At 38.9% G+C, this 27,904-nt stretch overlaps 1 protein-coding gene across 1 annotated transcript; it reads right to left on the reverse strand.

Annotated features, from left to right (window-relative positions):
- Window positions 1–7,245: 7,245 nt before the first annotated feature.
- lsr (lipolysis stimulated lipoprotein receptor) lies at window positions 7,246–21,497 on the reverse strand. The gene is made up of 10 exons (XM_080501571.1): window positions 21,329–21,497; window positions 19,187–19,516; window positions 16,920–17,039; window positions 15,084–15,230; window positions 13,680–13,883; window positions 13,470–13,523; window positions 11,744–11,860; window positions 11,112–11,394; window positions 9,763–10,231; window positions 7,246–8,021 (listed from the first exon to the last, which is right to left on the reverse strand). Exons 1-10 carry the CDS (start codon window positions 21,366–21,368, stop codon window positions 7,986–7,988), a joined length of 1,800 nt encoding a protein of 599 aa, XP_080357697.1. The 5' UTR covers window positions 21,369–21,497; the 3' UTR covers window positions 7,246–7,985.
- Between the last annotated feature and the right edge of the window lie 6,407 nt (window positions 21,498–27,904).

The following is a 27,904-nucleotide window of genomic DNA, read 5'->3' on the forward strand; positions in this document are numbered from 1 at the left end:
TGACACAGGAGCCATTGTCTTCCAAGGCCTTCTGGGAGAACAGCTCAGCTCGAGCCTGACACCGCACAACACTGGGAAGTCGATGTGCACAGATAATTGTCTTTTAATCACAACAATCCCCTTTTCTCTGCCCTGGCCTCGTTTGTCTCTGTCTCTTGTTCGACCTTTTCTCTCCTGGACCTGTGTGAGATGATTTCAAAGACATCAGTTCCAAGTGTGACTTAAAGTTTGCAAAGTGTTGTGCATTGCTCGCGTGTATCTCAAATGCTGCAAGCACACATTTACAGTCCCTCTGATTTTTTTCCTTCCATGGCTGTGCAGGCTCTAATTATGTGTAAACACCGTCAAATCAAACACCAGAGAGAATGATCTCATGTTGCAAGCAGCTTGCATGTTACACATATCACAAAACGGAGCCGCACACAACATAGAAGGAGTTGGTAATGCAGTCACCCACCAACTGTCAATTTCAAGGTTTTTTTTTCTTTTTTTCTAACTATGATTACAAGCCTTGTGTTCTTCAATAAGCGGAGGAAATGATGCTTCTATTAAAGCTAATGTGCCCTGGACTGTCATTATAAATCCGCATGGGTGGTTTGAATTGTTCCGGCTGATTCAGACCTCTCGTCGGGTTTATGTGGGCTTGTAAACTGGATCCTAATTGACACTTTCCTCATCATTCTGACAGATTGACTCGGTCTGTGCACATTACACCATAATCAGTGCTGTCCACCTTCCACCCAAGTAGAGGGATGACCAGCAAGAACCACTCACAACATTTGTCTACAGATGATGCGTTGTGATAATAATGGTTGCAACAGCAACCTCATTGATATGCAATATTTAAGCCATGTCATTGGACGGCAGAGCTGAGTCCTCTTCGTCTTCAGAGTTTGGGCTCTTTTGTTTGGTTGTTGAGCGCAGTGGATCAGATTGGGTCGAATGAGTGAATACCTGCTAAACACCACTGTGTACAACAGACAAAACCTTCTGCCACTGTGGAGTTTTGTCTCGTTTGGCTTAATATTTCAGGTCAGAATGAGTAATATCACCCTGATAAAATGTATATTGAACCTCTGTAATATTCATCTCCACATCATTGACAACACTGCAAATAAAACCTACAACAATTGACGAAGTTTAAACAAAAGCACAATGTGACTGGTTCCCAAAGTGTGGGCCGTGGCTCACTGGTGGGCCCTGAAAGTACTAAAGATGAAATGCAATGTCATAAAAAAGTTATTATATTTAATTGAATTTTGTTCATAACAAAAAAAGATTTAGAAACATACTTTGCTTAGAAAATTGTTTTTTTTAACTGACTTATATTGAGCCACATTTTTCTGGCATCCCACTTGAGGTTGTAGCACCCAATGTCCTTAAACTACATCTTGTATATGGGTGTAAAGCAAGACTTCAGCAAAACACTGGAACGTGTGTTATAGTTGACATTTTGTGACTTTAGAGTCTTCAAATACAACAACATCCCAGCGGTAATGAATTGTAACAACAGCAAATTGACGTTATTATATGCTTTTAATTAAAATTATCCCACGTCTATCTTGAATTATTCTTGAAATGTTTCAGAGGAATTCTTTGTCATTTCATAATTTGATCAGAATGTGGATATTGGCGTGGGCTTGCCTCTGGAACATTTTGTCATTTTTAAGTGGGACGCGACATTCTGGAGTCTGGAAAGATCTGCATTACAGTGTTATGGTAGTCTTGAAGGTGGCATGGAGAGAGAGGGTGTGTGTGTGTGTGTGTGTGTGTGTGTGTGTGTGTGTGTGTGTGTGTGTGTGTGTGTGTGTGTGTGTGTGTGTGTAGGGTTGCACTGGGTTTGTACTGGACAGAGACGAGTGACAGAATGACACACTGAGAATGGCTCCATTGTCCCTCTGTCCACTTCACTGCACACACGCAGCTTCCATTTGCACACAGATGAACAGTTGGAGAAAAACTCAAACTTTCTTCAATCGTTCCTCTCAGCAGGTGTTTATCAAGATGAGTTCGACAATATGCACATTGACCTGTTATTTCACTTTGCCAGAGAAGAATAGGAATGGATATTTTTGATCCAGAAGAAAACAATATCAAAAGACAATGTACCACCAGCTGAGGTGATTCAATCTGAAATGTTGTTAAATTGCTTGAGAAAATGTAATTTTTCATTTCATTCTAGTTAAAATGAAATACCAGAGGGATATTTACCTTAGAGCCACTGTGGAAATTTACTTAGTGACATTTGAATTGTTTAAAATCCTTTAACTTGTTGTTTAGATCCTATCAGAATGAAATGATTTGATGTCCATGATCAAAACATGGATATCATCTGCCCCAACATGAGAAAAAAAAAAAAAAAAGAATTTGTTAATCCTCAATGAGAAAATATCAACCCAATCCTGGGTGCTGGATCTAGAGCTGTGACATGTTGTGTTACACTGTTATTCCCAACGGTGCAACTAATCTCAAATATGTCCTACTTGGCCGAAGTTCCCATATTATGCTGCAATTGTCACAAAGTGGCTTCCTATGCAGGTCATTTTATATATTTTGCAGGCCATGTTAACAGATCAGAACCTTTCAAGTCATTTCTACAACTATTATCATCATTTTTGCGACACTTGTATCTATTTTCTTTTGACTTCACACTTTGAACTGCTCAAGCAGAAACGATCATTAATGTGATCTTAATGACAACAAATATTATTTAACACAATATTTTAAAAAACCAAAACGTGATGCACTAATGTAAAACAGAGCAGGTGGAATATTTCTTGATCGGACAGCTTCAAGCGTCAAATACTACAAAAATAGACATGGAGAAGCTAATTTACACATACATCACACGAGTGTGAAAGATCTGCTTCTCTAGTGTTGCCACTAATTAATCACAAGTCACTGTTTCTCTGTTGCAAACCCCCCCCAAAAAGGATAAAAATTGAAACAATAAAGATGAACGCAGCATTGTGTTTGAGGATTTGTTCAAATATACATGTGACTGATGAAAGATAATTGTAGATGGGAGAGAGAGAGAGAAGCAGAGCTCTTACCTTATCAGCTGATCTGAAGCCAATGGGGAGCTCAGAGAGTCTCTCCTCTCCTTCTGCGTTTGCTTTCTCCACTGCTCGCCCTCCTCCCTCCCGGTCTCACTCTCTCTGTGTCAGCAGATTGGGTGTTTGGCATACAAACCTGTGATTGGGGAGGTTTCAGCTCGAAGGATTACAACATTTAATTAAAAGATAGTTGTGTTTTCCCTGTATTTTGATTTTAATAGTTTAGCCACATTTTTTTTTAGTTATACAACTGTAGTCATATAAAACAGCAGCTGAGATTTGAGATATGAGGTATATCACTAGAATGAAGGTATGACTGGTCAATCGGTTAAACTGGGGAATTTGAACGTAAGGAGGAGCTACAACCAAATGTTGGTCGATAAACATTCATGGGCAAAGATCCATTCATCCATTATACTATTTTGTCCAAAACAGAGTTGGCTGAAGGCAAGGATCCACCCTGGACAGGTCACTGGTCATCACAGGACAAACACAGACACTGTTTAGAGTGACCAGTGAGCCACAAATGCATGTTTGTGAACTATGTGATCAAATCCATGCACACACAAGGAGAACATGCAAACTCCAAACAGAAAGGTCCAAAAGCCTGAACTTAAACTGGTAGTAAACTACTACTACAACTGTGCAGCCTGATCAAGTGCTAAACCTAATAGCTTTTGTATTATGCAATCCTGCACAGGATCCTAATGGTTTTATTGGGTTAAAAGGAAAATATATATTTAGGCCAATTAGATCTCCTCAAACAAACTCAACGTCCACATAATCTTAATATTTTTTGTCAATGTAAGATGTCCGTCCTGCAAAGGAAATAAGATGACAGTAAATCAAAGTGGACTAATAAAGATAATCATCCATCCACTAACGTGTTTCATCACACTGGTCCTAATTCAGGCTGAAGGTCTGTTCAGGCTGGATAGTGTGTGTGTGTGTGTGTGTGTGTGTGTGTGTGTGTACACACACACACACTACCTACCAGAACTTTTAGAGTCACTACTTAAATTAAGTGCATGGGTTTGGACTTTGGGAGGAAACCCAATAGATGAACAGGAAGAACATGCAACTTGCACAGAAAGGCCTGATTCCAGGCTACAAACCACGACAGCACTACTCAGGCCACACAATACGAGTTGTGAACTTCAATTGAGATTGTTCTTCTGTCGTCGAGTAAATTGTTTCTATTCCTCATAAAATTCATTGGTTAAAAAGTGGTATTTTTAATTTCTGGCTGAACATGAAATATGTAACAGCTGTATTATAATAAATGCATTTCACCGACTCAGTGAGTGGCTACACTTACACAGCAGGAAATCCAAAGCAACATACTGGACAAATAAATACAATGCCAAAAGATAAATCTATTGCACATTCATCATAACCTCAATTTGAATAAAACTGTGTTTGATCCAAAGCAATTTGCTTCACAAAATGTTTGTAATCCTGTGCTCATGTGTCACTACTTATAAAATGAATTAATGTCTTAATTTAAACACTTTTATCAAACAATTGATCAGCTGACTGCAATATTCTAACTCATCGTTCATCCAGTTTTTTTTTTTTAAAAAGCACCTTCTTCTCTTGTACAATGTGTAGATGGAAATATTCTCAGTATAAACTTCACATCCACTGTTGCAGTTAACACTTTCATTTTACTTCACTTTGTCATTACTGGGGAAACAATTCTGCTAATCAACAGTAAATATAAAACAAAATATACAGAACAAAGACTAAATGTAAATGTTGGGTTTCCCTCTGTGAAAAGCACCTAGAAATTAGTGTTGTGTTTGGTGCTTTATAAATAAAGTTTAATTGAATTGAAATACAAATACAGCGACCTGCTAAATCTTGTGTACCGGTAGTTCTTACTCTTATGGGTCGGCTCCCAATCCCAAGCTCGGTGGTCCGATCGCCCACAAGACAATGAATCCCAACTTGCCCCAAGATTTCAAAACTCAAGTCGACTCAACAAGCGAGTCGCACTCCAATCCAACTTGTAATACAACCTTGTACCACAAGATGGTGTACTGAGTCGCTTCAAGTCTCAGTACATGAACACAAGAAGCTGCAGCAGGATTGGACAGTAAAAACAAGAAGTATGGCGATGAAGGCCTCACCACTACCATCCTGAGCACAATAGTAGCATTATTGAAATCGTACATACTTATTCTTTCAGTCTTTGAAGTTGCTGGCCCCTCCATGTGTCAGTGAGCCTCGTTCACCCGTAAGCCTGTTGTCGGTCGATTACTTCTTTTTTTTTTTTCCTGTCTTGGACCTCATTGGACAGAAACTGACCACTTCAGACCAGAAACACCTCAAAAGAGCTGCTGTTTCTGAGAAATTCTGATCCATTTTTCTGCTTCTGACACATCAACTTTGATTATTCACTTGTATTGATCCCACCCACTCGTAGGTGCCGTGACAATTCTTGGTAGAGGAATTCATAAAAACACTAATAAATGCATTCATGGGTTTTGAATTATGATACAAGACCTCGTCTGTAATGCTATAAACACTATTGACTTCATGTAGACTGCTGCTCTTGACATCTTGAGCTCTTTAATCCCTCCAGCTTCTTTCACGTGGAAGGATTTCAATTGCACATTAGCATCATTGGCCATGTCAAGTGTTCCTCATGTGGGTGTTACATGAATATTAAAACATTCAGCTCACAGTGTTTTAACAAACACCAGACCAGCCAAACCGCCTCACACACCTCTTCAACTTTCTTTGAAAATCTCCGGTGGTGCACAGGCGGAGTTAAATGGATAAAAAAAAAAAAACAAACAAACAAAAAAAGCTAACTAGGCCATTAAAAAAAAACATAAATCAGATGAGAGAATATATTGTACAATATGATTTAAAACATATAAAAACACAAATTATATTCCAAAACAATGACTTTATGGCAGCGAGGGGTCAATAAGAAATGATGAATCCGACTGAATGAGTAAGTCCACGTCTCAATTGTTTACGTGCACATAGTTCATGCTTGTGGGCGGAGCTTTACACATCTTCTCTGTGCTGAAAGATGCAATTTGAAACACTTATTATGAGACAGAACAAGTAAAGTAATACAAGACTTGACTGATACAGAGCAGAAGCAGCAGCTAATCTAAACCATGTTGCTTTTTAATCAGATACGTTTTATGCTTTGTCCTTCCACAGTATTTCATGTCTGCCCCGCACAGAAGACTTAAAAGTAAATGTTTTGCTTTACAAGTAACTAGAGGTGTCAAGCTGAACAGTTGGAGTCACTGGACTATTTCATAAAAAATAAATTCCTAAGGATTGAGCAGTTAAATGAAATGAGTTTCATTTCAGATTTGCTCTGGACAGCAGGAAAGAATAACAACCGTGAAACAAAGATGGGGAGATTATTTGTCATTGAGAAATATTCTGTCGAGAAACTTTACATCTTTAGCTCAAAATGTGCTGGGAGTATTGTGTTTTTTTGTTGTTCCATCCTTCCAGGCCTTCACCGGCCACTTTAGATTCACCAATCAGCCAGTCACACGGCAGCAACTCTGGGCCTCTTCTGTGAATTTCAAAAATTGCTGACTACTGTTGTTCTTTTTTGCCTTTTTAGACACACACACGCACGCACGCACGCACACACACACAGTCTTGAGAGTTTCCCGAAATGACAGCGCGAGAGACCGAAAACGCAACATATGAAACCTTGTGACAGGATACCTACTACACCAGAGGTTGTGCCTGTAAGAAAAAGAACACCGGAGGCTGCAGTTCATACAAGTTAACCGAGACTTAAAAATAGAAATTTTAAAGGTCGATGCGTCATTTTCTGCTGCAAAGTTCAGAAATTAGAAACGGTTGACGGGTTTTTCCCCACCATGTAAACAGTAAGGGCGTGCCAAATTTGATTTGATTTTTTAACAAGGAGGGGAAATTTCACTTTCACATCGATCCACGTCCGGTTGGTCTGAGTGGTCATCACTTCAACTCCACATAATGTTTTCACTTAGTTCATCTTTGTCTGATATGACAATTTGTTTCTTCTGAAACATACAAGTGTGATGAAAGAAAAGCAAAAAGTGTTGGGAAAAATAGTTTTTACACAACAAAGCGTAGCTATAGCTGGCATCCATTAAAACTAAGCAGAACATGTCATTTCATGGTTAGAAACTCTCGGACTCAAAGTTATGGCCTGGAAATAGAGACCTTTATTGTAAAATTTGGTTTCATCACATCACACACACACAAAAAAACAAAACATTTTCAGAGTGTGTGAGTGGTCAGCTGTACAATATACTGTAGGTTAAAACTGCAATTCTCTGTTAAAAAAAAAGAAGAAACGTAAAATCTAGTAAAAAAAAAAAAAAACAACTACTTTAATCCACCATGTTACTACACACGACACGTTAACACGACTAAAGGTGGAAAGCAAATATACACGTAATTCATGAAAATGTACATCATCTTATAAAAAAACACTTTCAAAAGTAAAACAAACAAAAAAAATCCTAGACGCTGATGAATCTAAATGGATGTTCACTGAAACTATGAGTTAAAAACAGTTGGATACGTGTTTACTTGTTACAGTGTAAACAGGTTCACAGGTGATTTGTTTAGAGTTTTACTTACAAAACTAAAAACTATGACTGTACACATTAAGGCACTTGTGGCAGCCGCGTCATATTCTTACACAAAAAGTCACATCTTGTCTGTGAAGCTCTTCCCTTTGAAAAAGTACAATCACATTCAGTATCATTATTGCAAACACGCAAAGGTTAATTTTGAACAAATTTATGATACCAGCACAGAAAATTAGCTGTGCAGCGACTAATATTTACAATCTATGAAGCTCGCAGTTTGGGTTTTTTTTTTTTTTTTTTATTGGTAAATGAAAACGGCATCATGATTGGACTTAGCTGCTGGAATCTTTGGCAGGATTCACACCACCAAGCTTTCCCGACTCACAGCTCCATTCTGGAAGACAAGAAATGTCACATCCGGTTAATTCAAGAGTCCAAAAACGTCCGATGAATCCTGATTAAACCACATCTCTTGTTGATCCGAAACAGCACGCTTCTATTCTATATACAGATCAAACTGATAATACCAGCAGTATGGCGACGCATCACAGAACCAACTGGATGACAATTTACACGAGATTTAATTTAAACAGTAAAATGCCCATATCGAAGATTTGTGACTTTATGTATAGATTTATACATATTTTAATACGAGAAACCCTATTTATTTCATTCTTTATCGTATTTCACAAAGGCAGATGCCTTTCCAACCTCCCCCCCGCCACATATTTGTAACATGTTTAAAATGTAATATGTTCAGTTAATAAATGACACTAACTTGTGAAAATATTTTTTTAAAAACCCCCAAAAAAAGACTTCTCCAGTTTGAGACCGGGATTGAGGGCCTTACTCTCGGCCTGGGACGAGAACCAATAAGTCAATAAATCGCATGATAAATGAAATGAACTTGATAACTTTGCCAGCCTTGACATATCGCCATATTACGTTGAGGAAAGCAAATACGCATGGAACCTGTTTTTTTTTTTTCTTTCTTCCTCTCCTCCAAACAGGCTGGATGATGAGAGCATTCACTCTGTGCATCGGCGTCATCACCACATTCGTTTCATAAAGGAAGGGAGTGAACGCTCTTGTCAGTAAGCTTTGTCTCTGTGGAGGGAGGCGGGGCCACGAGCACACAGAGTGGAGGCTCGGGAGGAGCAACGCCAGGTAGAAATTAGGAGACAAAAAAAGATTATTGCAAACTTGATACGCCATTTTATTTATTGCTTTGGGCGATAGAGGTTTTATATTTGAGTGGAGTTCTTATACGAACAGAAACAAAGTCCATTTGACCATCTTTGGTGGTGATTTGTTTTATTTATTTAAATTATTTAAAAGTTCTTGATATTCTAATTACAATGGTAAAAATTAGAAACACAAGTTAATTACATTTGATTGATTATCATTACATTTGTGGTGAATTTGATGATGTTGAAAATGTTGGCAATATTGTTTATCGGAAATAATTTGAGAGAAAACACATATGTTTTTCCTGTATGACGTTTCAAGTGAGATCATCCGACTTTTGTTGTGTTTTTACTGTTACTTTCAAAGGCATCGAGAGTCACTGAAAACAGCACTTTTATGAAGAACGTCCTCAAACTTTTGGAAAGACACTGGTCTCTGTGTAAAGGAAAAAAAAAAACTGAGTTCTGCACACGCCCACTACAGTCAAGTTTCTCAACAAGATTTGCTGGTGATTATAATTTTACACCATCATGTGGATTCACATTTCTTACACGCACCAGGTACTGAGTGCACAGTTAAAAACTGTTTAAAAGGAGTTTCCTTTTTTAATTACTTTTTTTTAAACATTTGTGGCGTTTGTTGGACAGTTTCATTCTTATTCCATTTCCTGCTGCTCCTGAGTCTTCTTGAGCTCATCACAGGCTTTTAATTTGAATAGTTGCAGATAATTATAAAGGGCCTGCAAGTGTTGTTACGCGACTTTTACCTTACAATTGTTTCTTTTTATCTGAATATTTTTGGGGAGAAAGTCTAGAAGGAAAGCTTCTGCTGGTAAAAGGCCTCTTCCTGACCTACAGACCACCTGAGCTCACAGAGGCCTCCAGGCAGGCCGGCTCTCTACTCCGGGAACAACTGTCTTATTCCAACTGAAACGTGGGATCGCTCACCTTGCGAAGGTTACTTTTCTTTGAGGACGACACACTTTCATCTTCACTGTAGGGAGGTGGCGGTGGAGGAGGGTAGTCATCGCGGCGACCTGGATAACCAGAAGGTGGGCTCACAGGAAGCGGTGGTGGCCCACGTGCCCCCCTCCCCCGATCAGAGCGGTCGCTCTCGCTGTCCAGTCGCTCTCGGCTGCGCGCCCTCTTTGCCTCGCCCATCTTCTTCTTCTCCATGGCTTCCCGCAGGAAACTGTCGTCGTAATCGTCTCGGCCGCCCCTTGCGCCACCGCCACGCTGACGATCCCTCTCTAGGTCCATCAGGTCGTCACGGCTGCGGCTGCGGCGCCCTTGCATGTCGCCATAGGCTCCTCTCTCTCCTCTGCGACGATCTTCTGGGGAGTAGTCCCGACGTCTGCGGTCGTCGTAGCGGCTGTCGAAATCGCTACGAGCGCTGCTGCTCCACCCATCGTCCGAACTGGAGAGACGCAAAGCAGCAAATAAACACGTGAGCCGATGTTGATCTCAATACCAACTCAAGCCATTGTACAGCCTCTTCCAGCACACAGGAAGTGGTCTCAATCTCATCATGGCGTTTTATAACCCAAGTTCAAGACGACCGATTGAGACATCGGCATGGCCGTAATCATTTATTGGTTTGTTTGCAGTAGTGATAATCAGTGCGGGAACCATCCCCAACCTGCCATCAGCCTTCATGTGTGCTAATATAGAATGTCTCAACGGTTACGTAACAATCCTACGTTTTCTGGAGAGTCATTAGATCACATGGATTTGTTCTGAAGTGGCTCACAAAACAATGTGTTTTATGCTCTCAAAGTTTAAGAGTCAGGATGCACCCTAAACCCCACGTAATACTCCTCTCCACCCCCCCCCCCCCCCCTAGTATTATCTGATTTGTCTTATCTTGGCTATTAAAATTGGTCAGTATTGAGATCTTGGTGAGATGCTCATAACTTTGTATGTCTTCATTCTGTAGACTGTGGTCTTTCAGTATGTTTCTGCAGGTATGCATCTATCAATGGCTTTGGCGCGAAAAAAAAACCCTCTCTTCACTATCCTCCGCCATCTCAGGAGAAGTGCTCCACCACTGAGTCTGGTTCTGTTGAAGGCTTCTTCCTGCTCCAAGGTTTTTAACAAAGACACTGTAAAACATGTATGCTAATGTGGTTGTTAAGGGTTTTTTTTTTCTCTCCAAAGGGTATAATTTACTGTGTGGAATACCTACGATGTAACAGGTGCTGGAAAATAAGACAATGAATTCAATTCAAGTAGGTGACCTGAAACCCTGAATGGGACGCTGCAACGACAGAGGAGCAGTCTAAAGAACAGACACTCACCCCCTCCTACGTCTGGGCTCTTCCGGGCGGCGATTCGGCGGGTGGTCGTCTCTGCGGTATCGCCGCCCGATGTCATCCAGGTTGTCCATGGAGCGGGCGCGCATGCGGTTCCCCATGTAGCCGCCACCACCACCGTGGCGCCCTTGCTGGGAGACGCTGCTGATGGTGCTCATGGCTTCGTCCCGGTCATAGACAGTGGCCAGAGGTGGCGGTTGAGAACGGCCACCACGGCCCCGGGGATCCAAGCCATCGTGGAGGGATGTGACCTCGCTGGCAGTGTCCACTGATAGGAATCAAAGAATATGATCAACAAGTGAAAAGTAGAATGAAGACAGATTCCTTCCATCCTCCCAATAATCCCAAAGTTTGTCTGACACACTTTAGCTGCTGTGTCAATTTATTTTACCAGCTAAGAAAAGGAACTTACTCATGTCAGACACTGATTTGAACCAATGTGGGCGATGAGACGATTACATACTTTAATTGTACTTTCCGTTGACTCATACTACGATACACAACACCACAAGTATGAAATTGGAGCAACCGAAATGTTTTCATAGCCACTATATTTGGCAAAAAAAAAAAAAAAAAAAACGGTAAATCAAAAGGCTGAAACAAAATGTGCCACTCACAGCGGTTGTAGTTTGCAGGTCTGGACGGATCCAAATTGGCCAGTTCCCTCTCCATGTAGTAAATAGCACGTGTGGCATTTCCATTAGGATCCACTTGGATGCGATACCCACTACGAGCTGAACAATCCAAAGAAAAGAATGCAAATGTATTGAATAAATAAACCTCATAGGAGAGCATTTCTGTGTTGTTTTGGGGGGGTTTTCCTGGGAGCTCTTGCTGAAAAGAATGCTTCAAGTTCGATTCACTCAACTCTTTTGAATGTGCACACTTATTTATTTGAGATTAATTGCACTTGATGGGAAGGAAGTCCACAATAGTGAATGTGGATCATCACTACAATAATCAACTGTATCACAAAAATGTCACCAGTGAGTAAAAAGTGGAATCTTTTCACAGTGAATATTAAACATCTGCTTCAAATGTTGCTATGCTATTTGAAGCAACTCATGAAACCAGATATGGGAGAATTATCTAAGCTGCCTGTTATGTTTACTTTTAACATCATGCATTCATAGCAAAGCAGTTATTGTGACAATTATGTAAGAAAAATCAAAATTCAATTCAATTAAAAGAGCAATCTGGAGTAAATTTTGCTTTATTATATGCAACTGAGAATGAAGAAAGAGCTCATGGCCATAATGAGTCTGCACCCCCTTAAAGCAGCTGTACACTTTAAAACATTGTCTACTTAGATACTAAATTTGCTTCCTGCAAATAAATGCAACAAGTACTCCCTTCTTAGTCGACTTTGTTTATTTCTTGAAGCATTCATGATGACAACACTGTCATTCTGGTACACTGAAGTAAGCTCTGATTCAGCTTAAAACAACATCATGTAAACTGCAGCAGGTAACAAACTTATAAGACTGCTAAAACTATACAAAAGTCTCTATTGGTGATGCACAGTGTATCCTGAAACACCAGTTTGCCACTGAGAGAGGGCGGAAAAATGATTTGTGAGATTATCAGTGTTTTTAACTTTACCCGTTAGTGGTCATAATTTAATGGCTGATAAGTGTCACTTTCTGAGTCAATGACAGACAAAAATAATGATTCAATCTCAATAACTATTTCCTATAGAGCAAAATGGTTATGATCTCTTAATCACAATGTCTTGCAACAAGAAAAATCCAGCCAGTGCCATAGCTTGAGCTGACACAAGGGGGCATCAAAACACACTCTGTCTCAGCATAGACATTTCAGGCAGAGTCTGCTTGATGCTCTTCCTTTAGTTTATATTTCCATTGAGTCCTTTTGATGCTCATTATTTCAGATGCAACCCTGGTGGAGCCAAACAGACTTGGGAACAAGTCAAGCACAAGTACTTAAACATACTTCAAAACCAAGGCTTTATTTTTTTTTTATGTTAAGAGAATTGTATCTATCCAGAAATACGCTTTCTCTTCTAAGTGTACCTATCACAATCCACGCACAAATTAAGATCTTCCAAGAATGGGCAGGTGATTTTCCAAGAGATCTGATTGGTCAGGAGGCTAAGCTTTTTTTTACTGTTTAATCTCTTATCCAGAGAAGGTTAGCGGTTCAGCATAAGGTACCGTGGAGATTTTCCCCGGTACGAAGAGAACCTGCCTCGCATGACGAAAAAAACCCAGAGTTAACCATGAAGCTACCTCAATAATGAAAAATCCTTCTACGTAGTATAGGCCTCAGGTGATTCAAAGGTATACCAACACTGTGATAACTGTGACATTTTTATTGACTCACTTGGGTCTCCTCCATCTTGATCACGCAGCAACGGCACCTGGGAGCCCTGTCCCACTACACAAACCACACACACACAAACTAAGGTCAGACAAAAAGCCACAAAAACGCAGCCAGTCATACTAGCTGACATCATTATAATTGACTTGGAAATAACGTGCTTGACGATCGGGATTAAAGTAACCAACTGCTGGTGTTTGAAGTAGCACCTACCGGAGCTGGTACCGTCATAGTCGCGGCCGTACCCATTCTGGGGAGGTGGCCCTCCGGCTCCGTTAGGCAGAGGCAGCATGGGCATGGCCGGTTGGTTCACAAGTGGGCCGCCGTACGCTGGCTGAGCGTACATACTGGGAGCGTAGAGAGTCGAAGCATATTGATTGGCCATACCTTTCTTTACCGCTTTTCCCGCTTCGTACACTGTAAAACCATTGGGCAAAAAACAGTTAAACTGGAAATAAAACAATACTGTGTGGCAAGTGTGAAGACAGACACAAGCAAATACTGAAGGCTGCTGAAATGATGCCTGTAAACATGATATGATGAGATCAAAACAAGGGCAAGATACAGCATTTCTACTTTCTTTTTTTTTTACATTTTTCATATCTTCCATATGTCACCATTTTCCAATCTGTTGCTGAATTAGTATTCTAGAGGAATATAGAAATTAGAAGTCCCATGTGTTACTGATGTAAGATGACAAACTGAAAAACTAAAACATTCCAATTTCATCTTGTGTGGACAATGACAATACCATAAACTATACCTACTGACAGCTGAATTTTCCCTGAGTTTTAGTATAAAATAATCCAAGTGCACCCTGGACATGTTCACATCAATTACACTTTTCACAAAATCTCACACAAACAATGTAAAATTCTGCATGCCAGAGTGTTTTTCTTGCCATCTGCAGTTCAGTTTGTTGTCTCAGTGTCCTTTTCTCACTGAAATGTGACCCCGAATAAACAGCAATCGCTTTTATCGAAGAAATGCAGTTGGTCTTTTTATTATTTTAACATCATGAAAGACTGAATCTGCTGACTTAAGTGTCATTTGGGATTGCTGCTCTGTTGGCAAAGCCAAATTGGTTTAATCTAAATTGCAACACATCATCCACTTGTAATTTCAGCAGGGGATGGCAGACATTTCTGTCTCAAATGTTTATCCTCCAAGTCACTGTATTTCTTATGGCGTTGTGTGTGTGTGTGTGTGTGTGTGTGTGTGTGTGTGTGTGTGTGTGTGTGTGTGTGATGCCCTCTCAACATCTACAGTTTTAGTTTGCATTAGTTTGTGGAGCACAGCACTGTTTTTCCCCTACATAGAGCTCGCCGACACCATCAGTATCCCCGAACAACAAAACGGGTACATTTCCTCATTGGTAAGACTATACCTCTAACGTATGCATGTTGCTCTGTCTTTCACATCCTGTTCTGTTTTATTTGCGCCGAACAAAAGAAAGTGCTTCGTGGTCCAGAACTACTGAATAAGAATAATACCGTTTTACAGGAAAGTACACAACAGGATGAGGTGGGAGTGACATTTAAGCACTTTATTTTTTCAATCACTCAGTCCTTAATAGAATAGAGTGTAACTGCATTGGCTTTTAAAATGGTTACTTACACGCTCGTGGGCAGCAGCAGCGGTCTGGACAGCAGGGACAACTGATGTAGCAGCAGCAGGTGTGAGGACAACACTGGCACCAGCAGATCCCGATCAGGAGTAACAGCAGCAAGAAGCCCACGACCACCAACACAACCAGGAGCCAGTCTGTGGGGATATGAAGAAACATGTACTTGATAAACATCTGCAAGGCAAAAGTAAAAAAAAAAAAAAAAGCTAGCATATTCAAATTTTTAGCCTAAAACTGCATGTCTAAATAGATGCATATGGCATGAAGGAAATTGAAATCTATCAAATAGATAATTCATTGGTAAACTAAGATATATGGATACAAATAAAACCTTTCTGTCAGTTAACTTCTGGACCATACATTCAACCTTAAAAAAACAAACAAAAAACAAAAAAACAAACTGTACAGTTGGTTTCAAAAGCAAAAAATCTGTGCATGTATTTTTTGTTGTTCAGTTTTTGAGAGTAACAAAACGTTGTGGCTACAATTGTAATTTGGGCATTTTCTTAGGTTGTGTCAAACCGGTAAAGCTGGTTCATGTCTAATACTGGGGGCCTGCAAGCCTGCAAGTCAGATCAGGTAGCACATGCCACAAAGAGAGGAAACACTGTCTGCTCAAATCATAAGCTAGAACATAGATTTGAAGCACACATTGACAAATTATAATTTGGCTGTGAAATGTGAATGCGTGCCGAGAGTGGTACAGATTGTCTAGAAACCCAGTGAGTCACAAACAGGGGTCAAATAGCAGGAAAAGATGAAGAGAAGACAGTAAAGGATAATGTATCATATGAAGTTAGTGTCATTTGATTTAGACTGCCCAACTAACAAGTTTAATCATTTTTAGTGTACACTGTAGTTTGAAGAATAGGCTGAGCCTGCCCCCCCCCCCCCCCCCCCCCCCCACACACACACACACACACACACACACACACACAAACAGTGTCAGGCTGTTTCTAAAAACTAATCCTCGTTTTCAAAATCTTTAGAGACATGCAATTATATTTCACATTTAAACAGTGGTAAACAAGATGCCCAGCATTTTATATTAAAAGTCCAACCCTCACATATAAGCACTAAAAGCCTCAAGTGTCTACAGTCCTCATTACAAATGATTATGAATTCAATTAACTCCCAGTCCATCTCAAAATCCTCTAAATAAATTTCAGTGACACGAAGGTTCCCCCCCTTCGAGAGAGCAATATTAAACTCCTAAAATGCAAATGAAACACTGCACATTGAAGCGCAATGTTATAACTGCAAATCAAGATATAAAACAATCAGTGAGGGTTTTGTTTTTTTTTATACCAAATATGGTAAACCACAGCTCTTTTATGTGTCGCGGCTGTGGGGCTAAAATAAAACCAAACTGAGTTTTACTCAGTGAGTGGGCTTGTACTACCTTCCATAACCAGTAAGTCAATGCCAGGCAGCAGGTCAGTAGTATTTGACTTTCTCTCTGTGAAAGAAAGATAAAGTCACAATTACTTTAAAGTGATATCGGGCTACTTTATCTAACTACAGCCCTGACTGGAGCAAAGTATTTCCTCTTTGCCTCTTTGGACTTTTAGTTGATAAACTACTTGTATAAATTGGCCCTTGTAGTTTCTTTTTTGTTTCTCCTCTTGAGTGTGTGGATAAAAGGCAGGAAGAAATTAATTAAGCAGAACCAGGTGGACAGAAAGACAAAGAGAATTTCCGACACGTGATCGTGCATACGGGATGATGCAGTTGTTGTGTTAAAAAGAGTGCATCCCCACCATCATCTCACCATTCCTTACAAATGGATTCAATAATTTTTGTGCCTTATTGCTAGAGTTGCTTACCGAGAACAATTAGCTCTGTGTAGTCTTCACCATTTCCGGAAAGATCTTGGGAGGAGATCACAGAGCACACGTAGACACCGCTGTCTCCCCACGCCGTTTGTACAATGTTCAGGTCTGCATCTGTAGATAAATATTATAGAGTTATTATTTTCAATGATCACAATCAATAAAAGGAGGAAGTACAATACGTTGGCAGCTACATTCTATAAAGCAACAGCCAATCTGCTGTTTGGTCTTCTATTTTTTTTCCTCTCTTTTCCACAGACAACAACACACTTTTTAACAAGTGCGAATTGGAAGCAGTTGATACTATTTTGACCTTCTGTCAATGTGTGAGATTAGTGGCCAATAGTTTTTGGATTTTTCACCTGGAAATGAAACCAAAAAAAAAAAAGATAATCTCTTCAGCAAACTATTTTATCAAGCAGTGAGTAGGAGTGAGTGAAAAGCCCATTTTCTCTCTTGGTATTACTTGCAATTTAGGAGAAAATTATCTTCTGATTTAAGATGTTAGTTAATATTAGGGACATTTAGTAAAAAATGTTTGTTGATTTTAGTTTGATTAAAGCTCAGGCCTTGAATGGGAAAACTTAACTTTTTTGGGAGTCTTACCGAGAAAGAGCAAGTCACATGTGTTGTGACTGGAATTAAGCTCATCATTTTCATCTTTCCTTTGTTGGTAATATTGCATCACTCACAGAGGAGTGATGCTGGGTTAGGTATAGCAATTTTTCAACTCTGACAGCCTCAAATTAAAAATTACCAAATTAAAAATAAAAAATAGCTTTCAGCCTGCAGTCATTGAGGAGCTTTTGTTATTTAACAAGAGTCTGATCATTTCATTGTGTGCCAGTAACATACAATGACAATGAAAGTATTCAATTCCAGCCTGGACTTCAGGAACCAGGAGTGGCTTTGTTCCAAGGTATACTGTGTAATCCATGTACTCATCCATGTTGAATTGCACTTCGTCTACAAGCGATCATGGGGCAGTACGAACAGGACTTCCTCCAGCTCTTCAAGAGTAAGGGCCCCACTTTTAATCACATACAGGTGGCTGAAATGCCCACTGTGTCATAAAGTGTGGAGCTTTCAAGCCTACAGAATAAAGCTATTACACAGCATACACAATGATAATGATATGAGGTTTTTATATCTTAGTAAGAGTTGAATGTTCACTCATTTGTCTGTGAACCTGACTGATTGACCCAAACAGGATGCGACCACACTGTTTTACTCAAAGGTTCATTTCAATAAAATCTGAAAAATTAATTTAATAACTGTATGCTCAAGAATTTATAATAAAATGTCATGTAAATACATTACAGATCTAAATTATTTGAAATATCCGAAAGGTCATAAATATTTCCTACTCGCCTCACACAAAGTTGCATATCTTGAATAAACACTTCTAAGGGATGATGATCCTGTCATCTTTTCAGCTCCCGAGCATTACTACTGAGGTATTTGTGGCCTTTTTGCAGCAACATTTGTACATGAAGCACTTCTACAAGGTTTTCTTTTTTCTTACGAGCAATGTCAAACCCGTCTTTAAACTGTAACCATACACATAGAAAGGGTGAAAAAAAAAAGCTGCCGGGAATGAATTATACAGCAGTTACACAAGAGTAAAAATTCACCCATGATTACTTTGTTAAATCACCCATTATAACTTTATTAATAGGTGCCTCAGCATTAGCCACATTAGTTTTTGATACAATACAGAAGTTGAAACATTTTAGCCCGCCCCATTTTCCATCACTGTTCATACAACCACACATCTCTACTCTGAGACATCATCCCCTGTGAGGCGAATGACACAATGACAATGTAAATGGTCGTTTGGGAACCTGGGTAGCATGAATCAGTGAGTTTCTATTTGAACTGAAGCTACACACACAACCCTTGGTATGTACTAAAAACACGAGACCAGCAATCATTAAATCTGGATTCTAATGTCAGACATGTGCCCACACATCCACCAGTGAAATACTTCCATGAATTAAATTAGAAATGCAGAAGTACACTGAAACTGGAAGCATACACATCATAGAAAGTCCTACTGTGTCGAGAAATTAGTATACACACAGTCAATGATCAAATATGACAGAAAAAGGAAAAAAACATGGTCACACGTTGCATTTTTTTCATTTACACATGAATTACATGAAGAGACCATTTAGTGCAGTGTATGGTATAAGATGACATTTAGTACATTAGATCAATAAATCAAATGGACTTTGAAGTATAATTTATGATCCACTCACCGTTCTGGAAGCTGATCTTGCGGCCCTGATACTCCGATCCAAGTGTGACTGCATTTCCCTGTTTGGAGGCGACAATGCGCACGGTCCTCTGACTGTCTGCACACTCAATGTTGGGGTCATAGTTGGGGTTGTTTTGAGCCAGGATGTTCTCTGTACTGCTAGGATTGAGAGCAGCCTGGATCGGGTCGCGGCAATAAGATTTATACTTCCATGTGACCACTGGAGGCTGGGAAGCGGTTGTCTGGTAATTACAGGTGAGTGTGACGGGCTGAAATAGGATGACGACATACTTCTTGTGAGGACACTGCACCGAGATGGCCAGGGCGGACTCTGGCAAGGAAGACAAATGTAAAGACATTTACAAGGATTGTTCTGGACAACACTGTGGTGATCACAAACTATTGTTTAAAAGCTAAAATCAATCAAACTTTATTTAAAAGCACTGTTTGTATTAATTACAATAAAACATAATGCCTCACACAATGAAACTGTAAACAGACATACATCCTAACACGCACACACACAGAAAAAGTTAACTTTTTAAAGCTCAGAAATATGTAGTTGAATAACACAACTGAAGAATACGACAGCAAAAGAACTACACAATAATATATCAACATTGACAAAAGAATACATTTCACAAAAAAACACACTATAATGGTTATAGAGAGAAATGGAATTAATAATTTCATTACATTTTATTCCACATTATTTCGTATCACAGTTGCTACGAGCATACTGCAAGACCAACCCACAGACTATAACACACTATGTAGCGCTCCATTTTCATTTGCAATCATGTGTTTTGTTCAAAAGTCCTGGATACGTTTTGGCCCTGAGTGTGGAGGACCCAAGTGTGAATCTGGCAGAGAAAACTGTAGTGTGTAAACAATTTTATTAAGTACTCAAAATTGCTCTCTGCTATTCTCTAACACATCACAATCAGCCAGTTATGTACCTGCAATAGACCGGAAGTGGCTGGAAGTCCTCAGATGTTATTTACATTGAGTAATAGCGGCTAAAGGTTTATCATGGGGCTATAATACCCCCAAGGTGTGGCTGTGGCATTATTTCCTCACTGACAGTATCACTGAGAGTGTGTGCGATGAGTCAGACCCTGTGCTGTTTCAGACATGAAGGCCAACGTCATGCGTGTCATGACAATAAGGCCGTGGAACAGAGGAACCCACTATACAAAGGTTTACTCTGTTTGGTGCTTTTTATGAAATGTGTCAACAAATCGACATGCTCATCAGGTACCAGATGTGTCTGCTCTGGCAAACATGACTTCAATCTTACTGATCAGATTTCCCATGAACATGTTAAAGCCATGAGGCAAAAGCCAAATAAGGGGGCAGTATATGAAGTATTTCTAAAACACTTCACTCTAACGCACATTACAATGAAAATAATGAAGCATCAACATACAAACATAACATACAGTGTCTACAGAAAGATAGTAATCACATTTTAAGGCGATGTGGAGTAAACAAATGCCAATCTTGTTTTATTACCCAGCTTAGTAGATCCAATTATGAACTTATTTTCCATTTATTTCCAGTGCACTGACGTGGTTGTCATGGCAAGTCATTTCTAACATGTTTCTTTCATGAGCCTGACTTGCCCTCACTGTTTCTGGATCATCTCACCCACAAAAATATCAGAATATAAAACTCAGCAAAAACATCAAATCTCGAACAGTAGTCACTTCACTAAATGCACGTGATTCGACTTAAATAATAGCCTAAAAGGTTGTTTTTAATACTCATTTTTGATCCAATATTTATCATTAACTAATCAATCCTCCATTAACTACTATTTCTACATTACAATTTTAAATATAATACATACAAATCGCATCCAGGTATTCATTAGTGACCGTATTTCTTGTTTAAATAGCTTTTTTGTTTGTTTGTTTTTGGGTATAACATAATGTACTACAACTTACTTTGTTTTAGATTACATTTTAACTAACACAAAATAATACTCAGCTGAAGCTTTACAGTACCCAACACATAGCGTGCACCTAAACCAACAACAAGGGCGTTAAAAAGAGAAGAAAGGTATTTCCACTATCTGAAGTACTTCACGGAAGAGGGCCCACCCTGTTAGGCAGCGGAAGAAAAAAACAGGCCAACTCACCTGTCGCCATTAATGCGACGACGAATAAAGTCCAAAACATCTTTAACTCCTTATCGTCCGTGTTCCAATCAACCTATGTTGTATCAGTTCATCAAAAACTCCAAGGATAAAACAAGTAAATGCATATTAATAAACGCAACCGTAAGTAACGTCAACCAGGTAGCTTCAACCCCATTTTGTCTTTGTGTTGTGGGCGGGGCCTAACCTGAACCACCCCGGGCTGTTCCTCAGACAACAGGTGAGCTTCGTAGATTTACGACGGGCGGGGGTGTACTGAAATGGTGTTGGTTGTTTATTTGAGACAAATAGGGACAGGTTTCACTTCACAAAGTTTGTGGTGACAGCAGAACTTAGTTTTAAAGCACAAAAACGGTTTGTGTTAACAGTACGCCTGGTGGTTTTTTAACGCTTTGCCATGGAATTGCGTGCTTCCCCTCCATGTAACATGGTACGACCCAGACTGATAACGCTATCAATGCACTGTTTGTTAATGTTTAACCTCTCTGCGGGAAAGGGCGGGAGAGAGAGTCAGTCAGTGTGTCAGTGCCCCATTTGTTTTTCTCAGTATCTCTGCCACAAAGAAAAAGTACTGATACTGCAGAATAAATAAGATATCTCTGTTATCTCAAGTCACAATGCTTCTGTCAATACATTTAAACTGAATGCAACCAGATTAGTGTAACTCCCTATTTTAAATATAAAACATCTTTATTATATACAGTAGCAAAAGCATCAAGTCATAAGTAAAAATGAACACTGGAGGACAATACAGTTCTGAAGAAGAAAATATGTAGTGATTGATATACATGTGTATGTGGGGGAGGTATACTGGCCATTTTGGTGCATTCATTGCAATAAGGAAGAAACTGGTGGTCCAGAGAGACACGTACAGAGGGGAGCAGGTTCAAATAAATGGTGTCCAGGGTGTGTATTACTCGAGAGATCTTGTGAGAAGAGGGGACAACTGAAGGCCTTATTTTTTTCTCTGCACAGCTTTCTGCATGGTCTCTTGAGTGTGCAGTGAGATCATACACCAGGATGTCCTTGATAGCTGAACGCGAGAACAGCAGCGGGGTGGTTGTTCATACCGTTTTCTTTAATACACTAAGAATCAGGAAGTGTTGGATGTGGTTTGCCCCTTTTCAAAACCATGATGGTGTTGACTGATGCAGTTGCTGTAGGTCTGCAGTTCGAGGAACGTCGGTTGCACTGGATCAACTTGGTTGTTACCCATGTAAATTGGACAGTGCTCTTTAATGTGTCTCCTAAAATTGCAGGACATTGTCAGACTATTAGCAGCATACTATCCTACTAGTCTGCAGAGGACTCCTATAAAGAAAGGAGAGCCAAACTGTTGTCTTGCTTGGTGCTCTCTCTTCATACTGAGACGATCTCCAGTCAAGAGTCCTGTTGTTGCCAATTCTATGTGGAGTTAGAATTTTAGTCCAAAACATGCATTGGATTTCTCTGCATACTCTGGTTTGCATTCTCAGTTCAAAAACGTGTATTTGAGATTAATTGCTGGCTCTTAAATCCCCTATCAGTGAATGTCAGTAGAGGGTAATTCTTGCAGTGTACTGAGCTGGTGACTATCCAGGGTGTAACACTGTCCTTCTCAACCATCACCTCTTACACCCTGCAACGCTGAATTGGAGCAGTATAGAACCAGCATGAATGGAAGTCACATTATACAGTACTAAGCTGCATTTCTATGCAACAACCCCGATGGCCTAGTTTTTGCAGTGGTCAAACTATTTCGTGGTCATACTATTTCCTTAAAATAATCACCAGGCCCTTTTTGAAAAAGTCCCTCAATAAAAGCTGACATTAATAAATGGCTGATGTGAATTGCACTCTGACATTGTGGATTTTAATTGAAGACAGTATGCTATTGTCCATGGTTTTGCCAAATACAGATTCACAGTGAAAGTATAAATGTTATTGTCAAGATGTAATATTTGATTTTATTAGTTTGTCTTGTTTAAAAAGAGGCTATGCACACACTATATTAGATTACTTTTTAATCAGTAACTCAGGTGATGAAAAGCACCTCAGAGACACAGTTTCACCCCATCAGAGAACAGAATCATCTACAGCTCTACGGACTTCATCTCTCCCGTGTCGTTGGTGCTCAAGTATGTTCCAATTTCTCCTGAGAGATATGAGCAAAAAAAGACACAGGGGTGTGATCTCCGGTCCGGAGGGGTCGCCGTAGTGGACTTGACATAAAAGTAAAGGGAGACAAGTGTTAATGTAGTATTTGTTTAGTTCAAGTACATCCACATGTCACATCTAATTAAGACTATGATCAAGTCAGAGATAAAATAGTCAAATGTGTCTAAATTATGAGAAAGAATAATAATCTCCTTAAACACATGAACCTACCCTCAGTTCTTCAAGCACTGAAGGGAAAGAAAGAAAATTAATTCAAACAGTGAAATGTGATTGAATGTATTCACTTTTTAAACACATCTGAAGGATATGAATGTGGTGAATTTCATTTTTTTTTTTAAAAACAAACAAAAAAAACCCTTTGACTTTAAGTTATGTCAAAATCATTCAGGGATGACACAGAAATTAATCTTAAATCTGTGACTGAAGTAGAACAATACATACTAGGAAAACAAATACTTTGGTGAAAAAAGCATTAAAACCTAATTTCTTTTGTAAAAGTAAGAAAGTACCGTTCTCAAATGTGTGCGCAGATACATATAATCATTGTTATGTTTGCTAATGTGGATACAACAGCTTCATCAGATCATGAGCTGCAACTTTTAAATAACAAAATATTTTTGATATTAAAACAAGGTTAATAAAAGTAACAGTTTTGAGGATTTAGGGAGTGGAAAATACAAATATTTTTGTTCAAGGGAGAAAGGATTAATATAAAATGTTGCCAAAACATAGATACTCCAGTAAAGAACAGATACCTTCAAAAGTACAATTACAACCACGTCTGCTTTGAGATTGTTCAGTGTTTCAAAGGTGTTGAAGACTGTGTTTTTGTCATACTCACGTACAATACTGCAAATCCAACGGCCAAAACTAATGCGAAAACTGGAGATGCAAATGACATGATGAGAAGTTAAAACAAAAACCACACACACATACAAGAGGATGTGAGTCATACACACCTAAGACTCCAAAGCCATTCATCCCAGATGGCCAATGGCCAGATCCCACTAAGTAGCAAAAGACATTCAGAGTTAGAAGCACATTTGATGATGAATATAGCAATAGTGATGTTATCATGACATTGTGTTTTACCAGGCAGATGACCAAATTAGGCATGTATTCATGCCTTTTTTTCATCCAACCTAACAACAATACACTGATGGCAGTTACAGAATACTCACAACGTAGTCTTCACTGTGAAATAGCACAACAGTTTCTTCTCAAAATATCAAAAATCAAGATTTATTTGTACTCAGTGCATCTGAATAATGCATTTAAAAAAGGCATGACACAATCTGTGATCACTGTGAAAAATGTAAATACAATGTCATAATGTAAATATAATGTAAGTACATGTGACAGACATGTCCCTCAAAGACATCAACATCATCTAACTCATTTTTTTTCATTTATCACTAATTTTCTCATCATCATGATACTCTCTATATCATTATCACATATCATCATCATCAACTCTAGCTCCAATCCAAAGCAACACTTAAACTTTTGCATAAGAATATTTTCAGTAGCATGCTGTGGTGTTTCAGTCAGAGCCAACAATTACAACCAGCCGCCCGCCATCACCCCAGAATAGCCGATAACAATAGTGCATCGTCACGCACCTGCCCATGGGCTGATCAGTCAAGCTCATTTCATTGACGACAGCAAGGCTCGTGCTAGAAACTCTGCTGGCTCTAGGGCGTTCCGTCAATACCACATCAAAATCTGATTGCCTGATGATACTGTCACTCAACATTTTAACCCAACAGCAGCGTCCAGCTTCGATCAGAGGGTAGCAATGAAGTTACTGCTGGCCCCAGCAGCGGAAAGGAGTTGTGACGCGTTTAGAGGACATAACAGATTTGAGCTCCACAAAATACACCCAGTCATCTTCTGGATAAAGTTGCTAAAGTCAGTAATTAATTCCAGACACAGATTTCAGAATCACTTTTTAATTATTGAAAAAAAAAAACAGAAAAAACATTTTTGACAGGGCTAGCAGTGCTGCTAACCCTGCTGCACCTGACTGCACACCACTGAATATTTCATGTTTGCATGATTTTAAAGAGACAACTTGAATTTGAAAAAATATACGCAACCTCTCTGCTATTATGTCCAAAGGAACTGTCTTTTCACAGTTCTTTAGCAGCATTTTGGTGAATCCAAGCCCATTTGATTTGTTTTTATATCGAAGGCCATGCTCAGTATTAGTACAGTAGGCCTAAAAAGCTACCTGGGAATACATACCACCATTGTGTGTCTGCTCATTCAGTCCAGAATGAATAATAAAGAAATCAATAATGGATCACCTTATTAAAAAAATCAAAAAACACTTTGAAATAATCCCACTAAAACATTAACATTATCTACCACAGTATTTTCATTTATCACAAATTGCATCATCATCACAATCCTCTATACAACTATTTCATATCACATCAACTCTCGCTCCAATCCGAATCAACACATTGAATTCAAGCCCATATGACATGTGTTTTTATACCAAAGGATACTCAGTATTAGTACAGTGGGCCTAAAAAGCTATTTGGGTATACATACCATCATTGTTTGTCTGCTTATTCAGTCCAGGGTTAGAAGTCAGCAATGGATTACCTAAAAGAAAAAGAAAATGTGAACTCAGCTGAAATACTTTTTCTAATAATTTTCCTAATCATCTTTAATTCTTCAAATGACATGTCAAATAATTTTAGACCTAATCAGGATTCTTCAAAGAAGAACAGTGATATTCAAAACAAAACAAATACAAAAACAAACCAAACCAAACAAAACACTGATTGATATAATCCCACAAAGACATTAACATTATCTACTTAAGTCCCTTTCATTTGTCACAAATTGTATCATCACCATTACTCTCGATACCATTATTGCATATCACATCAACTGCAGTTTCAATCCAAATTAATACTTAAATTGTTTGGATATGAATATTTCCTATTTGTATGTTTTTGGAGCGGTAACTTGAATTTGAACAAATATATGCAACCTCCGCACTATTATGTCAAAATATAATTCCACAGCTCTTCAGCAGCATCGTATTGAATCCATTCCTATAAGACATGTGGTTTTATATCCAAGGATACTTAGTATTAATACGGTGGGCCTAAAACACTTCCTGGGTCTTCGTACCATCATTGTTTGTCTGATTATTTAGTCCAGGGTCAGAAGTTGGCAATGGATTACCTAAAAGAAAAAAGTGAACTCAGCTGAAATACTTTTTCTAATAATTTTCCTAATCATCTTTAATTCTTCAAATGGCATGTCAAATAATTTTAGACCTAACCAAGATTCTTCAAAGCAGAACAGTGATATTCAAAAAATAAACATCATATTACTAAATATTGCTGAGGAAAGTCGGTTAGGTGAAAAAAACATACATACATCCTTCACTGATGTTGAAGATCTGTCCCAAAAGGTGGCTGCGGTCATCTTCAACCTCAATGCTGCTGATATTGCTCGAGCAGTAGATGTAGATATTTTCTTCATGTTGGCACACGATGCATTTGTTGAAAGCAGGCTCAGGGCTGGCAGCACATTCTGGAAATGGAGTTTTGACTCCCCTATACACACTTTTATCTTGGTGAAAGATTTTGGTGAGGTTTGGGCATCGTTCCATGTCATTGCAGGTGAAGCACTTCACTCGCTCTATATGGGCAAAACATAAAAAAACAAATTTGTCATGCTGTGTCAAATACTTATATGTAAGTCTTACAGTACCTATAGGTGACAAAGGGTACCTATACAAATGCCTTGTAAGCTTTCTGCTGCAATGTTCACCTATAGGTTCATGATTCACCCTTCATAACAGTAGCTATTCATGTAAAAAATTATCTTGTCAGTTAAATTTAGGGTAATTTTCCAGTACCCAATAGTTGTAATGGATGTAACAACAAGAGTACACGACTTTTTGGAACTCTGGATGCCATTAAATGTGAAGTAAATGTGATTTTTGGGGGGAATTTTTTTTGGAGTAACAATATAGCCTGTCTTATGGTTTAATGGTGTTTATGTCTACTGTCTTTAGAGAGTCACAAAACAAAACAAAACCAAACGGAACAAAACAAAACAAAACACTGATTGATATAATCCCACAAAGACATTAACATTATCTACTTAAGTCTTTTCATTTATCACAAATTGTATCATCATCACTATTCCTCTCTATACCATTATTGTATATCACATCAACTGTAACTCCAATCCAAATCAACACTTAAATTGTTTTGATAAGAATATTTCCTATTTGCATGTTTTTATAGTAGTAACTTGAATTTAAACAAATATCTGCAACCTCTGCACTATTATGTAAAAATATAATTCCACAGCTCTTCAGAAGCATCGTGTTGAATCCATTCCTACAGGACATGTGGTTAACCTGAA

The sequence above is a fragment of the Blennius ocellaris genome (genome assembly GCF_963422515.1).
Source record: "Blennius ocellaris genome assembly, chromosome: 8".
Classification (NCBI taxonomy): domain Eukaryota; kingdom Metazoa; phylum Chordata; class Actinopteri; order Blenniiformes; family Blenniidae; genus Blennius; species Blennius ocellaris.